The 21503-nt window shown below is 41.5% G+C and overlaps 1 protein-coding gene across 1 annotated transcript; it reads left to right on the forward strand.

Moving 5' to 3' along the window:
- The first annotated feature begins 1344 nt into the window (after positions 1-1344).
- antxr1a (ANTXR cell adhesion molecule 1a) lies at positions 1345-21136 on the forward strand. The gene is made up of 18 exons (XM_086111973.1): positions 1345-1770; positions 3657-3728; positions 3806-3877; positions 5431-5512; positions 5634-5667; positions 5971-6050; positions 6458-6526; positions 7414-7494; positions 8128-8188; positions 8303-8401; positions 10135-10204; positions 10288-10366; positions 11233-11328; positions 12014-12055; positions 13019-13114; positions 13186-13353; positions 14092-14172; positions 19940-21136. Exons 1-18 carry the CDS (start codon positions 1616-1618, stop codon positions 20348-20350), a joined length of 1848 nt encoding a protein of 615 aa, XP_085968099.1. The 5' UTR covers positions 1345-1615; the 3' UTR covers positions 20351-21136.
- Positions 21137-21503: the final 367 nt, after the last annotated feature.

Below are 21503 nucleotides of genomic sequence, written 5' to 3' on the forward strand. Positions count from 1 at the left end.
TTCCACAATTTTTACAAAGAGTGTACTTACGCAAGTTTTGTGGAGCCCTTGTGTGCATAACTGCATAAAAACAAGCATGTGTGTGGGCGCGTATAGTAAACATTTCCGCAACAGGGAGTGATTTAGAGCGGACAGGAGAAATATCACACAGGTGACATTAAAAACAAACACCATGCCGAGTATTTTTAACAAGCAAGAAGTGGAAGATCAGCTTAACTGCACGAGAGAGGATCTGCTTTGTCTCAACCTTTTGGAATCCCTGGTGGGTGCAGGGGGCCTTGTGGGCGTTATGTCCATAATGAGAATGGAGTCTGCACTCTAAATGAAGCCGCTGAGACCCCAGACTAAAACAGCACTCTGACCTCCATGCGGGTAAAGTAAGGCAGTAGGGCATATTAACTCATTCAGTACCAGCCAATTCTAGACAGAGACTGAAAAGACGTTTAAAAACGTATTTGGGAGTGAATGAGTTAATTACAGCATTGACCATGCACGTGTTTTTTGTTTTTTCTTGGTTTTTTTTTCTTTGGATTTGTTTTTTACTGCTGCAAATGGCATACATTTATAAGGCATCCCTTTATGTCAGTTTTATTGAAGGCCTCTCGCTGGTCAAAGCAATGCACTTAGTCATTTTGAGGACAATATTTAATTAGATTTTGATTAATTTTGATCGTTGATTTAGATTTTTGGTTGTTGACACCCTGAATAGATAGACCCGATGTTTACTCATTGCCAATGCATAAGCTATGAAAATGCATCCTATACGGGAGGAGCTAGCAAAGTAAGGCCCGCATTCAGCCCACTCTTTTCTTGAATCCAACCCACAAAGCATTAACATGCTTGAGAGTCCTATAATATTTGTTGCATGATCAAGTTTAATTATTTATTTTTTGTTGTTGAACTCTCATTTATATGAGTTTTTAAAGGGGTTGACTTAGTAGGTTGTCCTGTATCTGAGAAAAGAGTAGTCTTTGGATTTTGAAAACTGAAAGAGCCCTTCTTTTAGAGGAGTTGGAATGGTGATGCAAATATGAAGTATGTATAAAGTATGTAAAAAAAACCATCTACGGCATACATAAATGCTTACTCTTACCACTAGTCAACAATCAAATACTGCAACATACAATGAGTAAAATAACAGACCTGCATCAGTATGGCCTAACGTCACATCACTTTCTATCATGTACCACCTCTAGGGGGCAGAATCTACTAATTGGTGGTAGAGCGCCCATTGTCCTGCTTTCTTCACTTTAAGGCAGCGCGGGGGTACAAAACATGTTAATGGTGAGAGTTAACAAGTTAGAGGGTCGCTATTTGGCAAGGTCATTTGGTGAACAAAAAAGCTCAAGTGGGAGGTTGCGATTCTAGAAGGCCTTTGCATCATCTTTGTTGGCCCCACTCTTATGAGAGAGCGCTCACTTCTCCCTCTCCTCAACTTCACCACTTGAATTACACTTCTGCTTTGGATGATTATTTATTTTGGATCCCGCCGATGACTGTGAAGGACTGACACAGGGGTCATCAAGGGCAACTGTCTTGGCTCCATCTTTATTGACACTTTGAAAAAGGTGCTCTTATTTTTCACCTTACCTGTGTGGGATTTTCAGATGGAATAATGTCTACATGTTGGAGTAGAAGATCGTGGATTCCAGTTTTGTTTGCTGCCATTCTGGTTGTTCCTTTTGTTCACACCGGATCCGACCACGACAGAAGGCTGGCGGGCTCGTCCTCATGCTATGGAGGCTTTGACCTCTATTTTGTCTTGGACAAGTGAGTTGAACTCTGTTGTACAATAGTGAGGAGAGAATCGATTTGTGACAAAAAGTTTTTTTTTTTTGTGCAACGCATGAATTCATCCTGCAAACAGTTGACAAATACAAACATACAGTCCAATATGCAGAGCCATTGAATTTGAAGCATATTAGTGAGACATTCTTGATCCTTTTTGTGCTTGTTGTGATGATTCAGTTGAAATGTGATCAGTATGCACACTGCTGCCATGTCAGCAGTGTAGATGGATTGGTATTGCAATGGTATCACAGGGTCTAAACTACATTTTAGCATAGCACACTGTAAATCCACATTTGTTAACCATTACTCTTGTAACACCTTGTGTTTGTTCTCATCAACATAACACAGACCAGATGGGGGACTTTTAACCCAAAATAAATAATAAATGGGCAATATTGCGCATACACTCAAATATAAGGCAATGGTTTAGGGAGGGTTTCACATGCACTAAACTCATATTGGACAGTTCATTAGGTAGACCTGCACACTCTAATGTGATTCAGTAGTGCCAAAAATTCTACCTTTAGAATGATAATAGTACTCAGATGTGACAGACGCTGTCAGAGGAGGATTCATTTGAAAAACACTCACTATATTGTGGTTTACAGTGATACAAAGCCAAAGTGAGAGGTGCTTCATAATGGACAGTGTACCACCTGGTACTAATCGAAATAGTTTTGGTGAATCGGTAATCCAGAAATTAGACTGGCAGCCTTCATTGAGACACGTTGAAGAGATCTTTGCCGGAAAACTGAGTTGCCACATCTGGGACATCTGTGGCAAGAACATCAGTCTGTCTTCAAAGTTAAAGTAGTAGACTCTCCACTTTCATACATTTCCATGTATTAATCCTTTTAGTACTTAGGCCATCAAGCACAGTACTTCGGCGTATTAATGCGTGGAAGGTTGGATGTGTAACTTGAGTGTGTGTACTCATCGCCAGTCATGCCGATGCATTGTCCGAGTAAATGTAGATTCTCCGTGTGGGAATCGTGCATGTGTCAAAGTTGATGCACATCTACATGCCATTCCATGTGTGAACAGAAGGCATGATATCGCTGCCTCCTTTTGTTGTTTTTGCATTGTATTTTATTTTGGATATAGTGAACCTGTAGCAACCATGCCCTCTACCTGCCCCCACCCAGTATTAGCCTCATCATCTCTTGCTGTCTTCCCAGGCTATCTTTCATTGGCTCCAGATGTTTTAATGTTTCAGCCTGCTGTCTTGCTTTTTCGCACTGGAATTTATGTCATAGCAACAATGGAAAAATAGGTGTTTGGTATGGAGGAGGAGGAGGAGGGGGGTGGGGAATCTGAGTTTATAAAAGCAGAGTTTAAACAAGGACATCAAAAGTGATTCGGAGGTACAAGCACACGTTTGTCTTTATTTCATATCATGCAATAAAAGATATTTGTTAGTATCCTGAAAGGTGAATGACTTCCTTTCGCTCTGTAATGGTGCCGTGTTAAAAAAATTGCACAGGATGTAGAGGTCTTTGTGGCAGTTGCGCTTCAACACAATAAAAACATGAAGGAAAGCAATGAATACCAACAGCTCAGCTTCACTATGAGGCGGTACAAAAGAGAACAAAATGGATTAGCATCAACACTGAACTTGTTGTGATCACAGAGTGGTATACACTGTGACTTAATGTGCGGTCATTTCGCAGATTGGAATAATTAATTGTGGGTGTATTAGAAGAATGTTAGCGGTAACTTGAGCAGAGCTAAAAGAGCGTTCTCCCTCAGGGGAAAGCGCCTCCAAACTGTTGCTGATTTGCTTCTGTGGAAACACTCAACACCACTCAATTAAAAAATCAGCTCTCTTTTCTTTGATGTAACTAACCATGTGATGTTTTTGGTAGATCTGGGAGTGTGATGGACCACTGGACTGAAATCTACCATTTTGTTGAGCATTTAGCTCATAAATTCATAAGGTAAACTAATCAGTGTTTTGGAATTCAGAACCTTTCAAGAAACTGATCTAACACAATTTCATTCTACTATTCTTTAGTCCACAATTACGGATGTCATTTATCGTGTTCTCGACTGAAGGGAAGATTTTAATGAGCCTGACAGAGGACAGGTGGGTACATTTGACCTATTTTGGGATTTTTTTTTTTTAATGCTAAACTGTACTATACTATACAAGTACTCCGCTATGCTATACTATACTATAAACCCCTGCCATTTGAACAGGGGTGTGTAGACTTTATATCCGCTGTGGTTTCGTTTCACCTCCTTTGCTAAAAGTTGTATTATTGACTGTGTTGATTATGTTAACAGACATAAATAAATAAGGTAATCAATAAGACTGTTTTATCTCAATTGTAAGAATAATTCTGGTGTTGGGTGCTCTTTTTTGGGGCTTGAGCACTTGACCTCCAAAATATCCGTGCACATGCCTGGTCTGCATCTAATTTGTTCCCCTAAGATGATGCACTAAAATATTGTAATACTCCTGTACTACTTCATCCATCTGGATCACTCTATGCGGTTGAGGCGAGAGCAATGACGTAACTTCCTTTAACAATTGTGATAGTTTGGCAAATATCACTCTAATTAAATAAACATGCAATGACTACGCAATACTACATCACAATATACTTTTACCGGTAGGTGAAGAGAGGCAACAAAGAAACACATTAAACATACAAATATCAAAAGAAAAGTATAAAATAATCTTGATTAGGGACTGAACGTTTTTTTTTAAACTGGTCAAACTGTTCCGTTTGGCAATTTCAGACTGGTTCGTCTGCATTTCCCTCAGAGTGCTAAGCCAAGATGACGGCATGCATGGTGGCATGTCATGATTCACGCTAAAGAGTACACAAGCAGTGGACAATATGTGGGTCATATCCTTCCAGCGACACCGCAGCCAGTCATATTGCATTGGGGCGCCTCATAGACTTCTCCAGTTGGATTCATAATGATACATAATCAAGCTCTGGTACATAAAACCAAAGATTTGAAATGACAAATAGCTGGAAAACACTACGTTTGGGACTTAGGTGTTTTGATTATCACAGAAAGGTGGCTTAACCCAAGGATATGCAATGCTAGCATGCAGCTAGCTGGCCCCCGGGGCCTTACTATACACGACTTGTAATAACTGCTCTACCTGATTTGGATATAAATGCCTTCAAGTTAAAACTTAAAGTCTGCAGTGAAAGCTCACCTTTGTTGTTTAATTTCAAAGCCACTGTGGTGGTATTTAGAGCTAAAAAAGCTAAGAATTCTGTCATGCCCATGAGTGAAGATATGAAGTTACAGGTGTGCATGAGTTCAGCTCAGTCACTTAAAGAGCGTTTATTTAATACGCCGCTGGCATAGTTAGAAGAACAAAATAATAATAATTGAAATAATAATAATATCCATCCATCCATCCATTTTCCACCGCTTATCTGGGGTCGGGTCGCGGGGATAATAATAATACAATAATAATTATTAATAATACTGCTGTGAACATATACTTTATCTTTTAACCTAACTATACAAGACACAATTGAGTTTCCGAACAGTCAACAAAGCCGAGATACGAACTGAACCCTGGATTTTGTCAACCACTCCTAATTTTAATAAATACTGTAAATACATTGCATTATATGAGATGGGCTTGTTTTGCGTATGCCACCTCAGAGAGCGTATCCGCAAAGGTCTGGAGGAGCTCCAGGGAGTTCATCCAGGAGGGGACACCTTCATGCACGAGGGCATCCTGAGGGTGAGCTGCGGCATTTCTCTCTCACAACATGAACAGCACACACAGAACCCACTAAACAGATGTTGCCTTTCTGCAGGGTGTGGTTGTTTGACAGCTCATTGTCCTTGTTTTTGCTCCACAGGCCAGTGAGCAGATATACTATGGAAACATAGAAGGTTTGTCGTACAAGATTGTACCTTCCTTTTTCATGTCAAAGTCTTACCAGTAAAACCATCCTCATATTAAAGACTGAAGAGTCAGGGGGTCTCTGAAGCTTTTAAGCCTTTTTAATGTGAGGAATCATTAAAAAAATGTTAAAATGTTCTAAGTGTAAGTGAAAGAGCTTTGCTTTATCTCCATTAGCTGTTTCTCCATGCTCATAAATGGGGTTTACGCTTGAAATCTGACACATTTTTCTCGATAAGCACAGATAATACATTTATTCTCAAAGGATTTGACCATATGATTTACATCCGCAGGTTATCGCACCGCCAGTGTGATTATAGCTCTGACAGATGGAGAGCTGCACGAGGATCTCTTCTACTATGCCGAGAGAGAGGTCAGAGAGACAAATAGGCTTCTACACTAATTGCAAGCAGGTGAAACATTTCTGTTTGCACCACTAACCCCCATTAAATGGCGCCACATCAGCGCTTTGAAAATCCTGCTGTTTACTGCTCTAAGTCAAAGCTTCTGTAAGAGCCCAGTGCAGGTGAGCTGTGTTGGACTTTGTTGTGTGTGTTCAAACACATGTAGCTAGCCAGGGTAATAATAGTCCTTCATCAAAAAGCAATGATTTATTTTTCAAAATAGTCCTGCTTGTTGCATGTCTTGTAAAACATGTCGCTGGATGACAAATTTCAAAGCGGTGTAGTTGTGTTTTGTACAATGCTAAGATGTAACTGAATCCATGTGCTGCATGGAATTTTGTTTTATTTGTGTTCTCAATCTTTGCCAACCTGACAGGCCAATCGCTCCCGGAGCCTGGGGGCCACCGTTTACTGCGTTGGGGTGAAGGACTTCAATGAGACTCAGGTGCCTGTTTGCATTCCCTTTAGTCCATATGTCTCAAACATGAAAAACATTCCACATTTATTTGTCGTGGAATGAAACCTAAGTCACGACTCTCTCATAGTGTAGTGTAATAAAGGGGTTACAGATTTTTGTAATGCAATATTTTAATGGTCAAGCTGCCAAATATTTTACTTGACAATGGCAATAAATAGACTATCGTTATATGCAAATATTAACATCACAGAATTTTTAAAAATCACGGACATTTTTTTAAATGAAAAAATTTCAGGGGCAAAAAACACACTGTACAGCAAAACAGCATACTCTCGTGCTGTCTTTTTCAACAGCAATGTTCCTTCTGATTATATCACACATTTTCAGCGGCCACAGAACCTGCGTCCAACTAAAAAAATAAATTAAATTAAAAAAAAAATCATCATGTGCCAGCATAAAGTATGCCACACGCAGGAGTCACCAACTCCGGTCCTCGACGGCCACTGTCCTGTGTCTTTCATACGTCTGCCTACTTCAACACACCTGATTCAAATGGTCAGCTCAAGCAATCTCTACGGAATCCTAATAATGGTCCTGAACATTTGAATTAGTTGTGTTGAAGTGAGGGAAACATCTCATACATGCAGGATGGAGGCCCTCAGGGACCGGAATTGGAGTCCCCTAGATTTGGTTATCTGGACAGACAGGAACAAAAAGTCAGCAAGCAAATCACCCTAAAATAACATTTCAAGGATCATGATGAAAGTAAAAAGGGTATTGTTTTCATAATTGAATGCTGTTTTGTATTTAGTATAATATGCACGGTGGAAAGACAGCAATACAGCATGAATGTGGGTAAATTTGTCAACATGTCAACATCTGGCTCACTGGTGTTTTTAATTGCTCACCTTCAGCTGGCGAAGATTGCTGACAGTAAGGACCATGTATTCCCGGTCAATGATGGATTTGAGGCTTTGCAAGGGGTCATTGATTCTGTAAGTATCACTCTGGTCCACACAAGCAACACCGGTATGGAAATAAGCGACATGGCATTGTCGGCCCACAGGAAATCACCTTGAAATATAATACCTCCTGCACTCTATGATCTTCTAGTTAGACTCGTTAGAATGCATACCAGACTTAAAGGACCGTAAGCTTCCTTTAAACGCTTGCATCCATGAAACTCTGCCTGGGACACAATCCCAGAAAAAAAAATGTTGCTGTGACTGTGACTTTGCTGTTCTTGATCAGTGAGGACCACGTTTGGCCGAACAGGATCAAATAGATTACTGGATCTCTTGTGACCTCACCATTGTCAGGAAATAAAAAGCAGTGTGTCGTGACAACAGGGTTGCCTCTCGATAGGTTAGCCTTCTCATCTGCAGCGCATTTGAATTTCAAGGAAGCAAGTATGTTGTTGTAGATGCCAGGAACAGTTCAAAACAGTTGAAGTAGCAATATCATGTCAAGAAGCACAGCAATGCCACAAGTGGATGCTGTGGGACGGGAAGCAAGAGATTAGCATAAGGAAACACTGATGCTGTAAAAATATTGAGGAGAATGCCAAGTTATTCCTGTTATAAGGCTTCCATATTGATGTTTCCCCCCACGCTCCCTCATTTCCTCAGATCCTGAAAAAGTCTTGCATTGAGATTCTGGCAGCTGAACCTTCCAGTATCTGTGCAGGAGGTGAGGAAGCAACGTTTCCCTGCATGCTGAGAATCATAAACTTGGCACTGAAGATTTTGGGGTCATTACCAAATGTTGAGGTGACATTTTGTGTTTTCATTTCTCCTCCGCCAGAGTCATTCCAGGTTGTAGTGAGAGGAAATGGATTCCTTCATGCTCGCAATGTTGATAAGGTCCTGTGCAGCTTTCGCATTAATGACACCGTTACTAAAAGTGAGTGAAACAGATCTTAAAATCCAAATGACCAATACGTTTATTTTTTCCGGGTGTAGTTTATGCTGACATTGTTTTTATATGAGAATATTACAAATACCTCTCACTATAGTTAAGATGTAGCTAACTGTGTCAATACAAATATCCTTTATTGTTACACACCACCAACACCTCTCCGATAGTGTCAATCATGATTGAGCATTAATATCTTTGTAAAGGGAGAATGTTTGACTCTTATCTTGGATCTCATTATCATATCTAGGTGAAGTTTAAATTAAATGTACTGTGCGCAGCTGGGATCCTGTGTGATCAAAGGCAGGTGCCAAGTTTACCGCTTCTGCTATTTTATGTGAAAACGGCAACCAGTGCCACACATGAAACAAAATGTTTAAATTGCCTTTAGGCTAACAAACAATTTCTCCACAGTCTTTGTGGCTGGAGTACTTTAATGGTTGTGGAAATCGCTTCCCACTGTGCACACCACTGCTCAGCGGGAAGCGTTGGTTTAATTTACAAAGAAAGATCAAACACTTATGCTCTGTCAGGCAAACTGATAGAGGTCCGCTGTTTTCGAAAGCTAGTTTATGTCATGTCGACATGATGACTGGTTGCACGATATCGATAAATATTGCATGGAGAGATATTACAGAGCAAAATATTTTCATTTATCAGTCAATTCTGTGGTTTGAACGCAGGCTATTGCCTTACTTTGTGGCGTTTGTATGTTCTTCCTATCCTTGCGTGGATTATCCCCAGATTAGGTTACTTGAAGCATCTCACTTGACCTTAGATGTGAATGTGCTGTTCACTGGATTTGTGGAGTTGTTTTTGAGAAGCCATCCTTCCATCCATCCATTTTCAACACCGCTTATCCTGAACAGAGTGCCGGGGGGCTCGCCGGAGCCTATCCCGCCTATCCCAGATGAATTCGAGCGGAAGACAGACTACAGTCTGAAATGTTCGCCAGTCAGTCGCAGGGCACATCAAGAGACAAACAGCCATTAACACCCACATGCACACCGTCACCGAGTGAGAACCGATCCGTCGCTGCCCGCACACAAGTCAGGCGAGCGTACCACTACACCATCAGTGACCTCTCAAGAAGCCCCCCCGAGTCCAATTTATCTCTCTCTTTAATGGATGACAAAGTGGAGCGAGATCATATATGATCTGGCACAGTTCCTGTTGAGCTTGTTTCTGGCCACATCATTTGCTTATCCCTCCATCCTGCATGGAGTTTCAAGAGTGGATCAGCCACGGCCCATGTGTGTCTCGTGTTGATTTCCTCACTTCTGGGGTATGCTCTCCCCCAGCCAGAATAAACACAGTGGCCTGGTCATGGTGCTTGTTGGAGCTGCTTTCCAAAAAGCCAGCTGGAAATGGACAAGACCTAGATTTGCCTCAAAAACAAAACCTAGCTGTTTTGCTGAGGTGTTTTCTACAAGAGACTTTGTTCCCTTGGTACTGAAAACACTTGTTTTGATTTTAAGGGAACGCGCTTCTTAGAAATTTCTGAAGCGACTTCTTGCGAAAGTCACTATGTTTCCGTGAACATGTTCCTGGAGTTCCCTCTCCTCTTGCCCAATAATCATTCAACTTGTTGTGAACAACAAATCGATTTCAGAAAAACAGTTTTTTTGACCTTTCAGCAGTCTTTTACAGGAGTGGATACGAGACGACTGGAATGTTTGGCTCATGCATTTGTATTGAAACGTTTCCATCTTTGTCTCTAGTGGTCAAACCTTTGATAGTGGAGGATACATATCTTCTCTGCCAGGCACCTGTGCTCCAGGATGAGGGAATGTCAGTTCACCGTCGCACCCCCGTTTGTTTTTCCACGGTGCCGCCAGTATGACGGTTCACTCATTTTCTCATTTCTTTTCCAGGGCAGCAAATCTTTACGTCAGTATGAACGAAGGGCTCAGTTTCATCTCCAGTTCCGTCACCATTACAACTGTGAGCTGTGTGAGTACAATGTGACTCAAAAAGGAGTCCTCTAACATTGTAAAACTAAACACACACACATTCATTCCAGTGTCAAAACTGCCATCATAACTTTTATTAATTGTAACTTTCCACATTTTTCGCTCCTATTCTTAACTGACATACAATTGTAAATTAAGTTAGCGCTGTTTATTGCATTCCGTACATATTGTATATTTGAAGCTCAAAGAGATGTAATACCCAGTTCTCTAATGACATGAGTCAATATAAACTGCATAATATGTAATATTTATATGTTGTCAATATTTGGAATTGCTCCGCAAATATTGAAACCATGGCTCACTACAAACGTGACAATCCGACGCCAAATAACTAACTGCGAGCTCCAATTTACCTCAGCGCCTCCGACTGGGTGAACATATGCCCCACAGACACAATCATAGATGAACTGTGTGTATTGCTGCTTCGTCTCCTTCGATTTGACCCAAAGTGAGGAGCAACTGCACCTCAATCAACCACATGCGTGGTTGTGCAGGCTCACAAACTTTGCCACTACCAAAGAATCTTGCCTTTAAGCTTGTGGTAATGGATCCTTATTTGTCATATCCTTGTTTATGATGATACTAGTGTATCCTGTACTACCGGAGACAAATTCCTTGTGCGTTCTACATACTTGGCCAATAAAGATGATTCTGATTCTGAAAAGCAAGTAAGAATGCCATTCAGTGCTTCACATTGTTTATTTCCGTCTCTCGTGACAAATAAATGACATGGTGGTAAATTAGAAACAAAACAACTTGATCGACCAAAGGAGCAAGAAATAAAAGGGCACCATCTTTGTACAGTATAATTCTACATAGAGTGATGCTCCCGTTTATATGTCACAGTCTGATGGGACCATTTTGGCCATTACTCTGCTCATCCTGATGCTGCTGCTCATCTTGGCTCTCCTATGGTGGTTCTGGCCCCTCTGCTGCACTGTGGTGAGTCCACTTTCTCATATAAATTAAAATATAAGTCATCCCCTTTCATACTGAAATCTTTTTACAACACGGCTACCTTTACGCTCTCTGTTCTCGTGTATTTCATGGCATTTCAAGTCCATGCGTGTCTGTTTGGGAAAATGATGCCGGGTTACCATGGAGAGTCATTCTTGCGCCAGGATTTGGAGAAGGATGGAGGAAAATCACAAATAAGAAAAATCAGGGTCACGCATTTAATTTGCTGTCTTTATTTAGTTTAGAATCAACCTGACAGCTCATCTGTAGATGGTAAAAATGACACAGAACCACACACGAGAGGCGCGTGCGGCCTGTGCCAGACAGACTAAACTGTACGTGCAATATGTGATCACATATGCTGGTAACGCTTCAGCCTTGCGGCAATCTCAAACAATGCACATCTGAAACTACGAGGAAAAGGATGACTATATTACACAGAGAGGATATTGCTCCACAAATAAATAGTTAAATAAATGTCGCATTTTTGGGAGCTCAATTTTGCCCCCAAAAAATGTGGACGGCAGATTTCTAGGTCAGCGCATTGCTCATCTAAGTGGACGAAGCATTTCCTCAGCCATGGGCGGAGACAACCGTGTTTTCGACATGCTTTCGTGACTTTATCTGATGTGGACTGATCTTCTCTCTCTCCGTGTTTATTCCTTCTCAGATCATCCATGAGCCGCCGCCACCTATTGCGGAGGAGAGTTCGGTAGGAGCGCCACTCTTTTAGACTCGAACGATTCCCTGCCAGTGTTTAGTTTATTCTGACATCTTAAACCTCAATGACCAAGCGCTCTCATTCTCTCTGAGTCTTGAACAATCTCTCAAATGTGTTGCGAGTTGACGCCCTCCAATATTAACAATGAAATTCAGACTTTTGATATTTTCCATCTTTACCCATCCCAGTTTTGTGGCTGTTTTTAATTTATAGCCTCAAGTCAATCTTCCCCGCATTCTGTTTGGAAGTATAGCCGGCCAATAATTCACTAGTATCCCATTGCGTTTGTTTACAGTAATTATACTGTTGATTCCTGAAACTGATCGCCTTTGCGTGCTTGTCAGGACTTTGTCGACTTGACAAGATGAAAGATTATTAGTCAGATGGACAATATATTACAAGGATGAAACGTCATGACAATTTTGCCTTTTGGGCTTCTGTGTTATTTCCTTGGATGTGTCAACCACTACTGACAGACAGACAGACAGAGAAAACCCAAGGATGGAAGTAAGAGTGGAGAATGACAGAAGAAATTCTTAAAAAAAAAAACTATGCGTGGGTACGATGTAAGAGGATATTTGCAGGTTGTGTTCTGGTCGCTAGCCACAACATTGGGTACACCTGAACAATAGAATGTCTGTTTCCAAGATTCTGCCCTTAAAAAATTAATCTGGCATCATTTTTATTGACATGTTGGAGAAGTAGAAATATTGTGGTTATTGTTTGCAGAGGTGTCGATTGTAATATTTTGACCCTTTTATGTCCAGTTTATCCAAAAAGGTCATCCAAATATTTTACTCAACACTTAGTTTGATGCATTGGATTTCTACAAATCATCCAACTGTAACCATAGCAACAAAGCCATTTTGATAGGCATCATTTCAGTACATGGAGCCAGTGAAGTGGTTTATTCAAATCCCCGCACCATTGAGCTTCGTTGTCACAACCCAACAGGATGATGAAGACGATGATACGCCAAAGAAGAAATGGCCCACTGTAGATGCTTCCTACTATGGAGGACGGGGAGTCGGGGGAATCAAAAGGATGGAGGTGAGAATAGAGTGTCGAATGACTCCACCTTCGGACTTGAAATCCACCTATAGCAAAGTGGTCTTTGTTAGGTTCGCTGGGGTGAGAAAGGCTCCACAGAAGAAGGAGCAAAGCTGGAGAAGGCCAAAAATGCCAAAGTGAAGATGCCTGAGCAGGAGTTTGTGCAGTCCCCCACGCGTGTTCTCAACAATGGCATGCAGAAACCGCTTGGACCGCACAAGTGGTACTCTCCCATACAGGTACATGAATGAATGCTCTGATAATTGCTGAGATGGAGAAACTTCAACCGGATTCAGAAGTTCTTGTACATTTCAGGCCAGGCAGATAAATGTCTGTTTCTGCATTATACATAAACATATGCAATCTGATCTAATGAAATGTGACAAAAGATCTGAATATGATAAATTGCTGCCAGACCAAAGGCCAGTTGTGATCAGAGCCAGATGGACTCATATTTGCCAGTTCCCACTTATAAAGGCCCTTGAAAGCAACCGTTTGCATGTTGGTGCGTTGATAATGCACATCTATTACAAAGGATCAATGTTAATCAGCTGCGGGCCATGTAAGTAGAAACATTGCTGAGATCTGTTTATGAATGTGACACGAAATATTTTGAAGTAACACGGCTGATTTGACGCTGCTCTTCCAGCGCTGGCTTAGAGGAGTGACACTTCATTCCCATTGAAAGGAGATTGTTAATAGAAACCAGGCTCCTGTTGGACTGACCTCCAGGGAACGGGGCTGCGCGACTAGCATTTTTGTGAAGGGGGGGGGGGGGACAACCTCAGCTGTATTGCCCTCCCTTTATCATCAGCATAGCTGCTTTGTTTGAAACTATGAAGAGAAGATTCATAGATGGATGAAGACGAGGCCTTGATATATTCTACTGTATATCGGGAAGAAGGGCAGAAACCAGGATATTGCACTACAACATCTGTGTCATTAAGATGAGCATTTTAACGGCTTTGTTTCTATAGAACAAGCTGGATGCATTGTGGGCCCTTTTAAGGAAAGCCTACAACCGCGTGTCTGTTATGAGACCTCATCCAGGTGATAAGGTAAGATTACCACAAAGTGACAGATAATGTCAATCAGTGTGTGTGTGAGATTGCATGAAATTTGCTCAATAAGGAGACCCCTTTTGTACCGCTAATTGCAGAGAAAGTGCTGAAGCTGCGAGCGCTGTAGATCGCAGTGTTTCCCCAAATATTATTGAGCCATGTCACCCATTTTGCTTGAGAAAAATCTTACGGCACACCGCCAAACCAAAATGTTGCCAAAATTACGCATACTTAACTTGTTTCAGTTTACTCACAAAATGACTTAGTCTGAAATCTTGGCCTGTTTATTTGGACAAAGTTAATATGCATATTTTTTTTCTTTCTAGAAAACCCTAAAAACAGGCCCAAATACTGAATATATTATATTTAACAATAATTAATAATGCTAATTTTGTATCAGCTGTTCAACTGAGGACGTCGGCAATATAAGCACAGGTGGCCAGCATGCGGAGATGTGTAAGTGATATATATACTGTATATCTTGCTGAAATAATGTCATATTTTTTTATATATGACATAGGCCATTATTTTAGCAAGATAAACAATGTGATCATTTACTACATTGCAAACACTTTTCTGGACCCCAAGGAACCACTGACCCCAATTTGAGAACCGTTGCATAAAGAGAGCCCCACGGGTGAAGTGACTGTAAATTGGGAGTTAACCTTCGTCTGGCGTCTGGCTGGCTGCAGTGCGAATTCATGCAGGGAAGAGATGTCTGTTGAAGTCATCGCAGGAAAAAGGCAAATGTGATTTCCCGATGGCGAGCTGCGTAATCAAGGCGATAACGGTTCACTCGACTGTTGGCAGTCAACATGCAGTGTCGAGGGATGTGATTGGCACAATACAACAACATGAGCAACATTAAATTATGAAATCACATTTAACAACCTCTGTTGAGGTGAGATTGTGTCCCCCAGAAAAGTGAAATTAATGTACGGTTCGCCATACTAGCATTTGTGTTTGCCGACTACCACACCATTTTTACTCTCGCATTGTTTTTTTTTGTATTCTTTCAAAAATTTGTGCAGATTCCACTTGCCAAGATGCATGTTTATGGTTAACAGTAACATGCAAGGTTATCCACCTCGCACAACAGTTCATTGAGAAGCAATATTTGGCATTCTCCAGTGATGACTTGACCAGAAATCTTTTCACTGCATCAATCGGTGCTGCAGCCAGACTTGAGATGGATGTAAACTCCTTCGAGACTTACATTTAAAAAAAAAAAGTAAAAATGCTTTCTCAAAATTTTTACCGGGATTTGCACATTCGCCACCTCCTCATAGAGTTGATAGAAATCAGTTGTGTGTTGTTTTTTTGCAAGATCTTGCTAATGGCAATCAAAATAGTACTTGCATTGGATAAGCTAGTAAGGTAATGTAATCGTGATATTCAGAGCAATAATTTTCACATTTGAGATCCAACTCTTGTGTGACATTCAGTCAGCTGTACAACCCAGGCTGTGCTATACCTGTACAAAGGTCTTTACATACACATACGAACGCGATGTATACCAGCCGCTTGTTTATTTTCACAAAACTGTGTCAGGTGGCACACAGCTGTGTTTATACTCAAGTCTGACCGGGAGTATGGAACAATGTGAGTCATTGCTTCGTCACAAGTGTTTCTCATTTAACACACAAGGATAGCAGAGGGAATGGCACGGCCAACTTTGAGGGGTACATTTTTTTCTTTGTTGTTCATTGTAGTTACGGGCAGCATGGGTATACGCTTATATCCAAGTAGGAGTATGTCAAACAATTTTCTGAAAACGCATGCAGAGACATGGCCAAACTAAGTGCAAAACCAATTTGCAGAGATAGGCATTCCGTCCACAGGACGGAACGGTCCATCCGTCAGTCTTGGACGGACGCCGAGAATTTTCTTTTTTAAAGGACAAATTAATTTAATCGTCCCTAACTGGGTTAAGTATGTGGTGTCGGGAGGCAAAATAAGGCTAGAGTGTAGCCAAACAATGGATTTTCTTAACAGGCGATTGCATCTGAATAGAATTTTTATAGGAACGCTACCACCTATTGTAAGGTCAGAGAACAAAGTGCCTACAGACACCCATTTCACTAACAAGGGTGGGAATGGACTGGGACGGAAGCGCTTTCAATGGACGATGATTATTATATGAATAAGGATGGAGGGACGATGACAAAGGTACCCATGTCGCAGACGGAGGACTGACTGGCAAAATAGGCTAAAGTGCTCATCTCTGCCTACTTGAAAATATTACACGAAAACAACATCCTTGAAATGATCACATCCATGTGTGCAGATGTTGTTGAGCAAAGTCAACGTACGATGGCAATTCCCTAAAAGAGGCCAAATTATGCAACCGACTCCAACATTCCACTTATCATAAAATCATTTGATTAATCTGTTATGAGTCGAAGATCTGTTGGTAACATTTTGTCCAAGTGCTTATGTGGAGGATTGTTGACTACTATATTGGGCAACCCTGTCATAATTTGATTTTGAACACTTTATTCAGAGAGCTTGAAAATTTTAGTTCCTGTAAGACATATGGGGCAGTACAGTGTGTTACAAAGATCACTCTCTCTCTCACATACACACAGTCCTCAAATCCACTGACTGAGTGAGGTCATCAAGAAAAAAAAGAAAGGCAAACAGGTGTTGAACATTAACTTAGAGGTGTCAAGTTTTTTTTCCCCAGCAAAGTTCCACTTTAATTGTATTTATGTCATTTTTTCCAAGTATAGATATTAAAAAAATACCCACACAAGCCCTTGGATTTGATGACTTCTATAAATTTGGAGTAAGTTGTTACTCTTTGCAGGATTTAGAGACCAAGGCTTGCCGTAACGAGTGAACATTTGTAAGAAAAGACTCCACCCCCAAAATTGCTTCACTGCCTATGTTAATAGTATAAACTTTAAATGTATGTTAAATAGTATATGGCAAACAACTCTTTGGGGTCCATATCCATATCCATAAATAGCGCAGTTCCGATCAACCGTGAAAACTGGCAGAGTCTGTTTTTCATGCTAACGCAAGCCTCAATGCGCTAGATTGTGGATTTGGTTCAACTTTCTGCGCTACGCTGGGCATTCCAGTGTACCGAGGGTGCTTCTTTTGACATGCGCCAGAGTTTGGTGGCTGAGAGTAGACTAACCTTTGCCGCCTTCTGGAATCACATCTAACTATTAGATGATCTCTGCACTCAACCTGCGGCATGACAAGCAAATCGGTGTATTTTTCTGCCATGTCATGGGCTATCAGTGTGCCTCTCATGCAGTACAATTCATGGCAATGAGGATACTCTCTTCGACTAGCTGTGAATCAAAGTGGCGGTGTTCACGCCCACAATGGCACAAAACGCCCTTTTTCGAATCCTTTACAACCATTTGCACGGGTCTGTCCCCGCCAGAAAAACAAAACAATCCGTTGATGCTTTCTAAAATAAGGTCTTACTAAGTATGCTACTGTCTCATATGACATGTATGAAGTGTTTGAAATTACTCATTTCTGTTTGAAATATTTGTGGAATACCAAATTGTACAACCTCAGGAACTTTTGTTGATTGAATGAAACCAATGGCCAACTTCATGAGCTTGAGTGAGTCTCTCCTGTAAAGCGTTCTTTGGGGGCACTGAAAAAATAATAATAAAAAGAATAAAGCCTCCTTGAGGACTTGCAGTAAACAGGCTGCTCTGGTTGCAATTAGGATCCTCGCTTTTATAACTTGCCCGAAATGAATGCCGCGGTGGGACTAACAAGATCCATCCATGACAAACGCAATGTCAGGTTCCTGTAACACGACGTCTCCTACCGGGCCTGAAAAGATCAACTGTGTGTTTTTTGTATCGAGTCGTGTACATTTCATACTTTGTCTCTTCTCGTGGAGAGAAGTAATTGCGTGCCCATTTGTTTCCAACTTCGCGGGCCACATTTTTTTAGTTTGTTAGCACACTTAAAGACAGATTTGCAGTTGTTGTGTAAACAACACGAGTACCCAGAGAACACAGACCTCCACCAAGGCTTAAGCATTCACATGGACGGAAAAACTGGAGTTAGAATACTGGCTCGGTTCGCCTTTAAACTTGATGCACTTTTCAACTTTTGAACCCTGCATACACATTGCATTTGAATCGAGATATGATTGTCACTGTCTCATCAATGTGCGGAATGGTAATTTAGTGGAAATATCATTGGAAACGGTTCTTCCTATTAAATGAAACCTGGCTAAATCAAGAAGTGTTGGCAGGAAATTGTACACACTGAAGGAGACAAATAAACCAAGGTACTGTAATTGAAAGCAGATTTCTGCTTCTCGTCAACACACCATTAAATGCAACACACACAAGATATATGTTGCCCTGAAGAGGAAAACCTCGACTTAACACCCAACATGTAAGGAAAAAAAAACAAAAAAACAAAAAACAAAAGCAAACTCCTTATACGTACAGTACATCTTCACTAAGGCCATCGGGTGTGATTTCACCCAGACAAGACTTCACAGTATGATTAACCTTTTCATGCACCCTGTAACCTGATAACATAATAAGCCATCCACTGTCTCTGAAAGGGTTAAAATAAAAAGTGCACACGTAAAAATGCATTACAAACGAGGACGAGGACAATTTGTCCTACCTTTTGACTTCCAATGTGTCACGAACGGTGTGGTGGAGGACCCCCAAAAGGCAGGCCGCGGGGAGGAAGGAACAGGGGGAACTTGACAAACTGTATTAAAACACTGAGAAAACTAAATTCAGAACAAACTCCTGAAAAAAACAAGGATCCAAAGTAACAAACCAAAACCCATGGCAGACGCAAAAACAAAGAGAAAGCAATACTAAAATAAATAAATAATCCATAGCAGGAAGGCACAAACACTAACAAAAGCAGTGACAGCAAAAACAGAAAGGAACAACAGAAACAATGACCCGATACTAAGTGGTCGGGCCGGGAGTCCTTTTGACAGGAAACTGACTAATTACATGATGACCAGCAGGTGTGCCGCTGTAGGAGGAGCCCAACAGAGCCACCTGTTGGTCCCAAACAAATCAACCGTGACACAATGACTTTTGATGATATCATGAACGGATGAGGCCAAGCTAAAATCACTGTTACTTTCTCATAGCATCCGAATTACTGATTGTAAATATTATATTTACATGATGTGCTCGAGCATTATAAGCGTTCACTTAAATGGAGGGAAGGATTGATATGCTGAGTTGATTTACAGTAAAAGATAAAAAGTTTTACTAGTGTTGTCAAGCAATTATTATTTTGTAAAAAAAAAAAAAAGAATCAATTTTCTGTGATTAATCGCAATTATAGTATTTGCATTTTTCGATCAAATGGTTAAACAAAAAACAAATGTACATGACCTCGTTGGCCTTTCTTGCAGGGTGGTTTCTCGTGAGCATTTAGAAAGCGAAGCAGTCAATCGTGTTTGAATTGGACTTACAGTCCTGCATTTTCCAGCGATATGAGAATCATTGGGCCTGCTCCAAGCTGAGCTTTGGACACGTGCGCAAACTCTTGCACTGACGCACTCCAAAACAATGACAGTGCCTTCCTTTTAGATCTTCACAAACATTAATAATATGCTGTGAAAATGAATGCTTCAAGTAGTCAGTAGTCAAATAGAAGTACATATTCAACTCATTTACTCAAATATATAAAAAAATAATTGAACATTTCTGCTTTTATAGGCCTGTTGAATAGACACTAAAAGTCACTGAGCTGCACCGTAAAAAGTAACATCTGGTCCGCTTTGTCATTTCAGGGCCGATGCATGAACTTAATTCGTATGAAGTCGGCCACTCCTCACTACCCCCACTATAACCCGCCGCCCATCTACACCCCTCCCAGCAGGAGCCCACCTGCACCACAGGGCACTCTCCCGCCAACCCCCTGTGGCCCAGCGTCATCGCCCCTGTTCTCCACTACCCTGCCCTTACTGCCTTCGACGCCCTCCGACGCATCCCCCTCCCCTCCATCCACTCCTCCTTATTACACCCCGCCTCCCAAACGGGCCCTCCCTCCCACCTCCTTGCACACGCTCGCCGCGCCCGAGCTGCCGCTCACCCCGCCGCCGCCCCTCTCGCCCTCCGGCACCTTGCCCCCGCTACCTCAAGGCCCCGCCCCAGGACGAGCCCCGCCGCCGGCCCGCCCACCGCCACGCCCCGGCCTGTAGCTGGGAAAGTGAGAATCCCAGCAAGAATTCGTGACCATGTTTGATTGTGTCTGCAGGAGAGCAAAGCCCAGCAGGCTGTGGCCCACCTGCCTTGTGCAGAGGACAACGTGGAGCTGCTTTCCGCTATTTGTCTACACTGACTTTTGGACACAACTAGCCCAACGGATGCTTGAATCGCTGACATTGAATCATATTCATTCTCCCGCAGAGAGATTTAAGTGTCCACTCCCTGTCCAGCTGAGAGATGATAGACTCGCACATGGGAGCACGATCCTATAACGATAAAATGACTCCAACTGCATCATGGAGAATCCGACACAGCCTTGCGTTTTGATATCTATGAAACCTGAGCAGTTTCATCTATCCATTTTCAATAGCGTTTGTACTTCTTGGGGTCAAGGGTGAGTTGGAATCTATGCCAGTAGACTTTGGCGGAGTGGCGGTCTTAGGTGGGCATTAGACTGACTCGGATGCTGGACTGTTTGGCTCGTTTCATTGGAAGAAAAAGAAAAGTATTTTTCTAAGGGGAGCCAATCGCTGGGCACGAAAAATCATTCACACTCACATTATGACACCGCTGCAAATATTAGAGTCAGTTGAACAATTGTATGTCATAATCTTTGTACAGTTCTTATTCCTTGATAAACCAGATTCCGAATGGTCGTTTACGCACCGATCGCGCTCCGACCAGAGCATGTCTGCGATTGGAGAACTTGTTTTATACTACTCGTACCGGTAACTTGTTTGTATGAAGCTGTTGTTTTAATAAAAGTGTTAAAACAATCACTCCTATTGTGCTAATAGATGAACTCCAGCATTGATAAATCACATAATGTTCACCAATGATGTTCTGATGTAAACAGCTGACCTGCTATAGATCAGGGGGTTCTCAAACTTTGAGCCTAATGGTCCCTTTCGGAGACTACATTTCAGATTTTTTATTTTTTTTTTATTTTACCATGATGGTGCCAGAATGTTACAGTCGGTTGTCAATCTAAATGTCTAAATGTAAGAATGAAAAATTACATGATGGACGGGTGTTTCTTTCAAAAGCAAAGTACAGTAAACCTTTTCATACTTTAAATTAACTTTGCATTTCTGGATTTTTTTTTCTTTTCTCGTAATTTTTGCAATGTCCATTCTTGATCCCAAT

This window comes from Hippocampus guttulatus, chromosome 5 (genome assembly GCF_054856545.1).
Source record: "Hippocampus guttulatus isolate MCC_2025c chromosome 5, RoL_Hgut_1.0, whole genome shotgun sequence".
In the NCBI taxonomy this organism is placed as follows: Eukaryota; Metazoa; Chordata; class Actinopteri; order Syngnathiformes; family Syngnathidae; genus Hippocampus; species Hippocampus guttulatus.

What these genes read in the sequence shown, in the direction of transcription:
- antxr1a (XM_086111973.1), top strand. Translation starts at nt 1,616, where the DNA reads ATGTCTACATGTTGGAGTAGAAGATCGTGGATTCCAGTTTTGTTTGCT. An exon ending in ATACTATGGAAACATAGAAG is followed by an intron (nt 5,668 to 5,970) that starts GTTTGTCGTACA and finishes TTACATCCGCAG; the next exon opens with GTTATCGCACCGCCAGTGTG. An exon ending in TAATGACACCGTTACTAAAA is followed by an intron (nt 8,402 to 10,134) that starts GTGAGTGAAACA and finishes CTTTGTCTCTAG; the next exon opens with TGGTCAAACCTTTGATAGTG.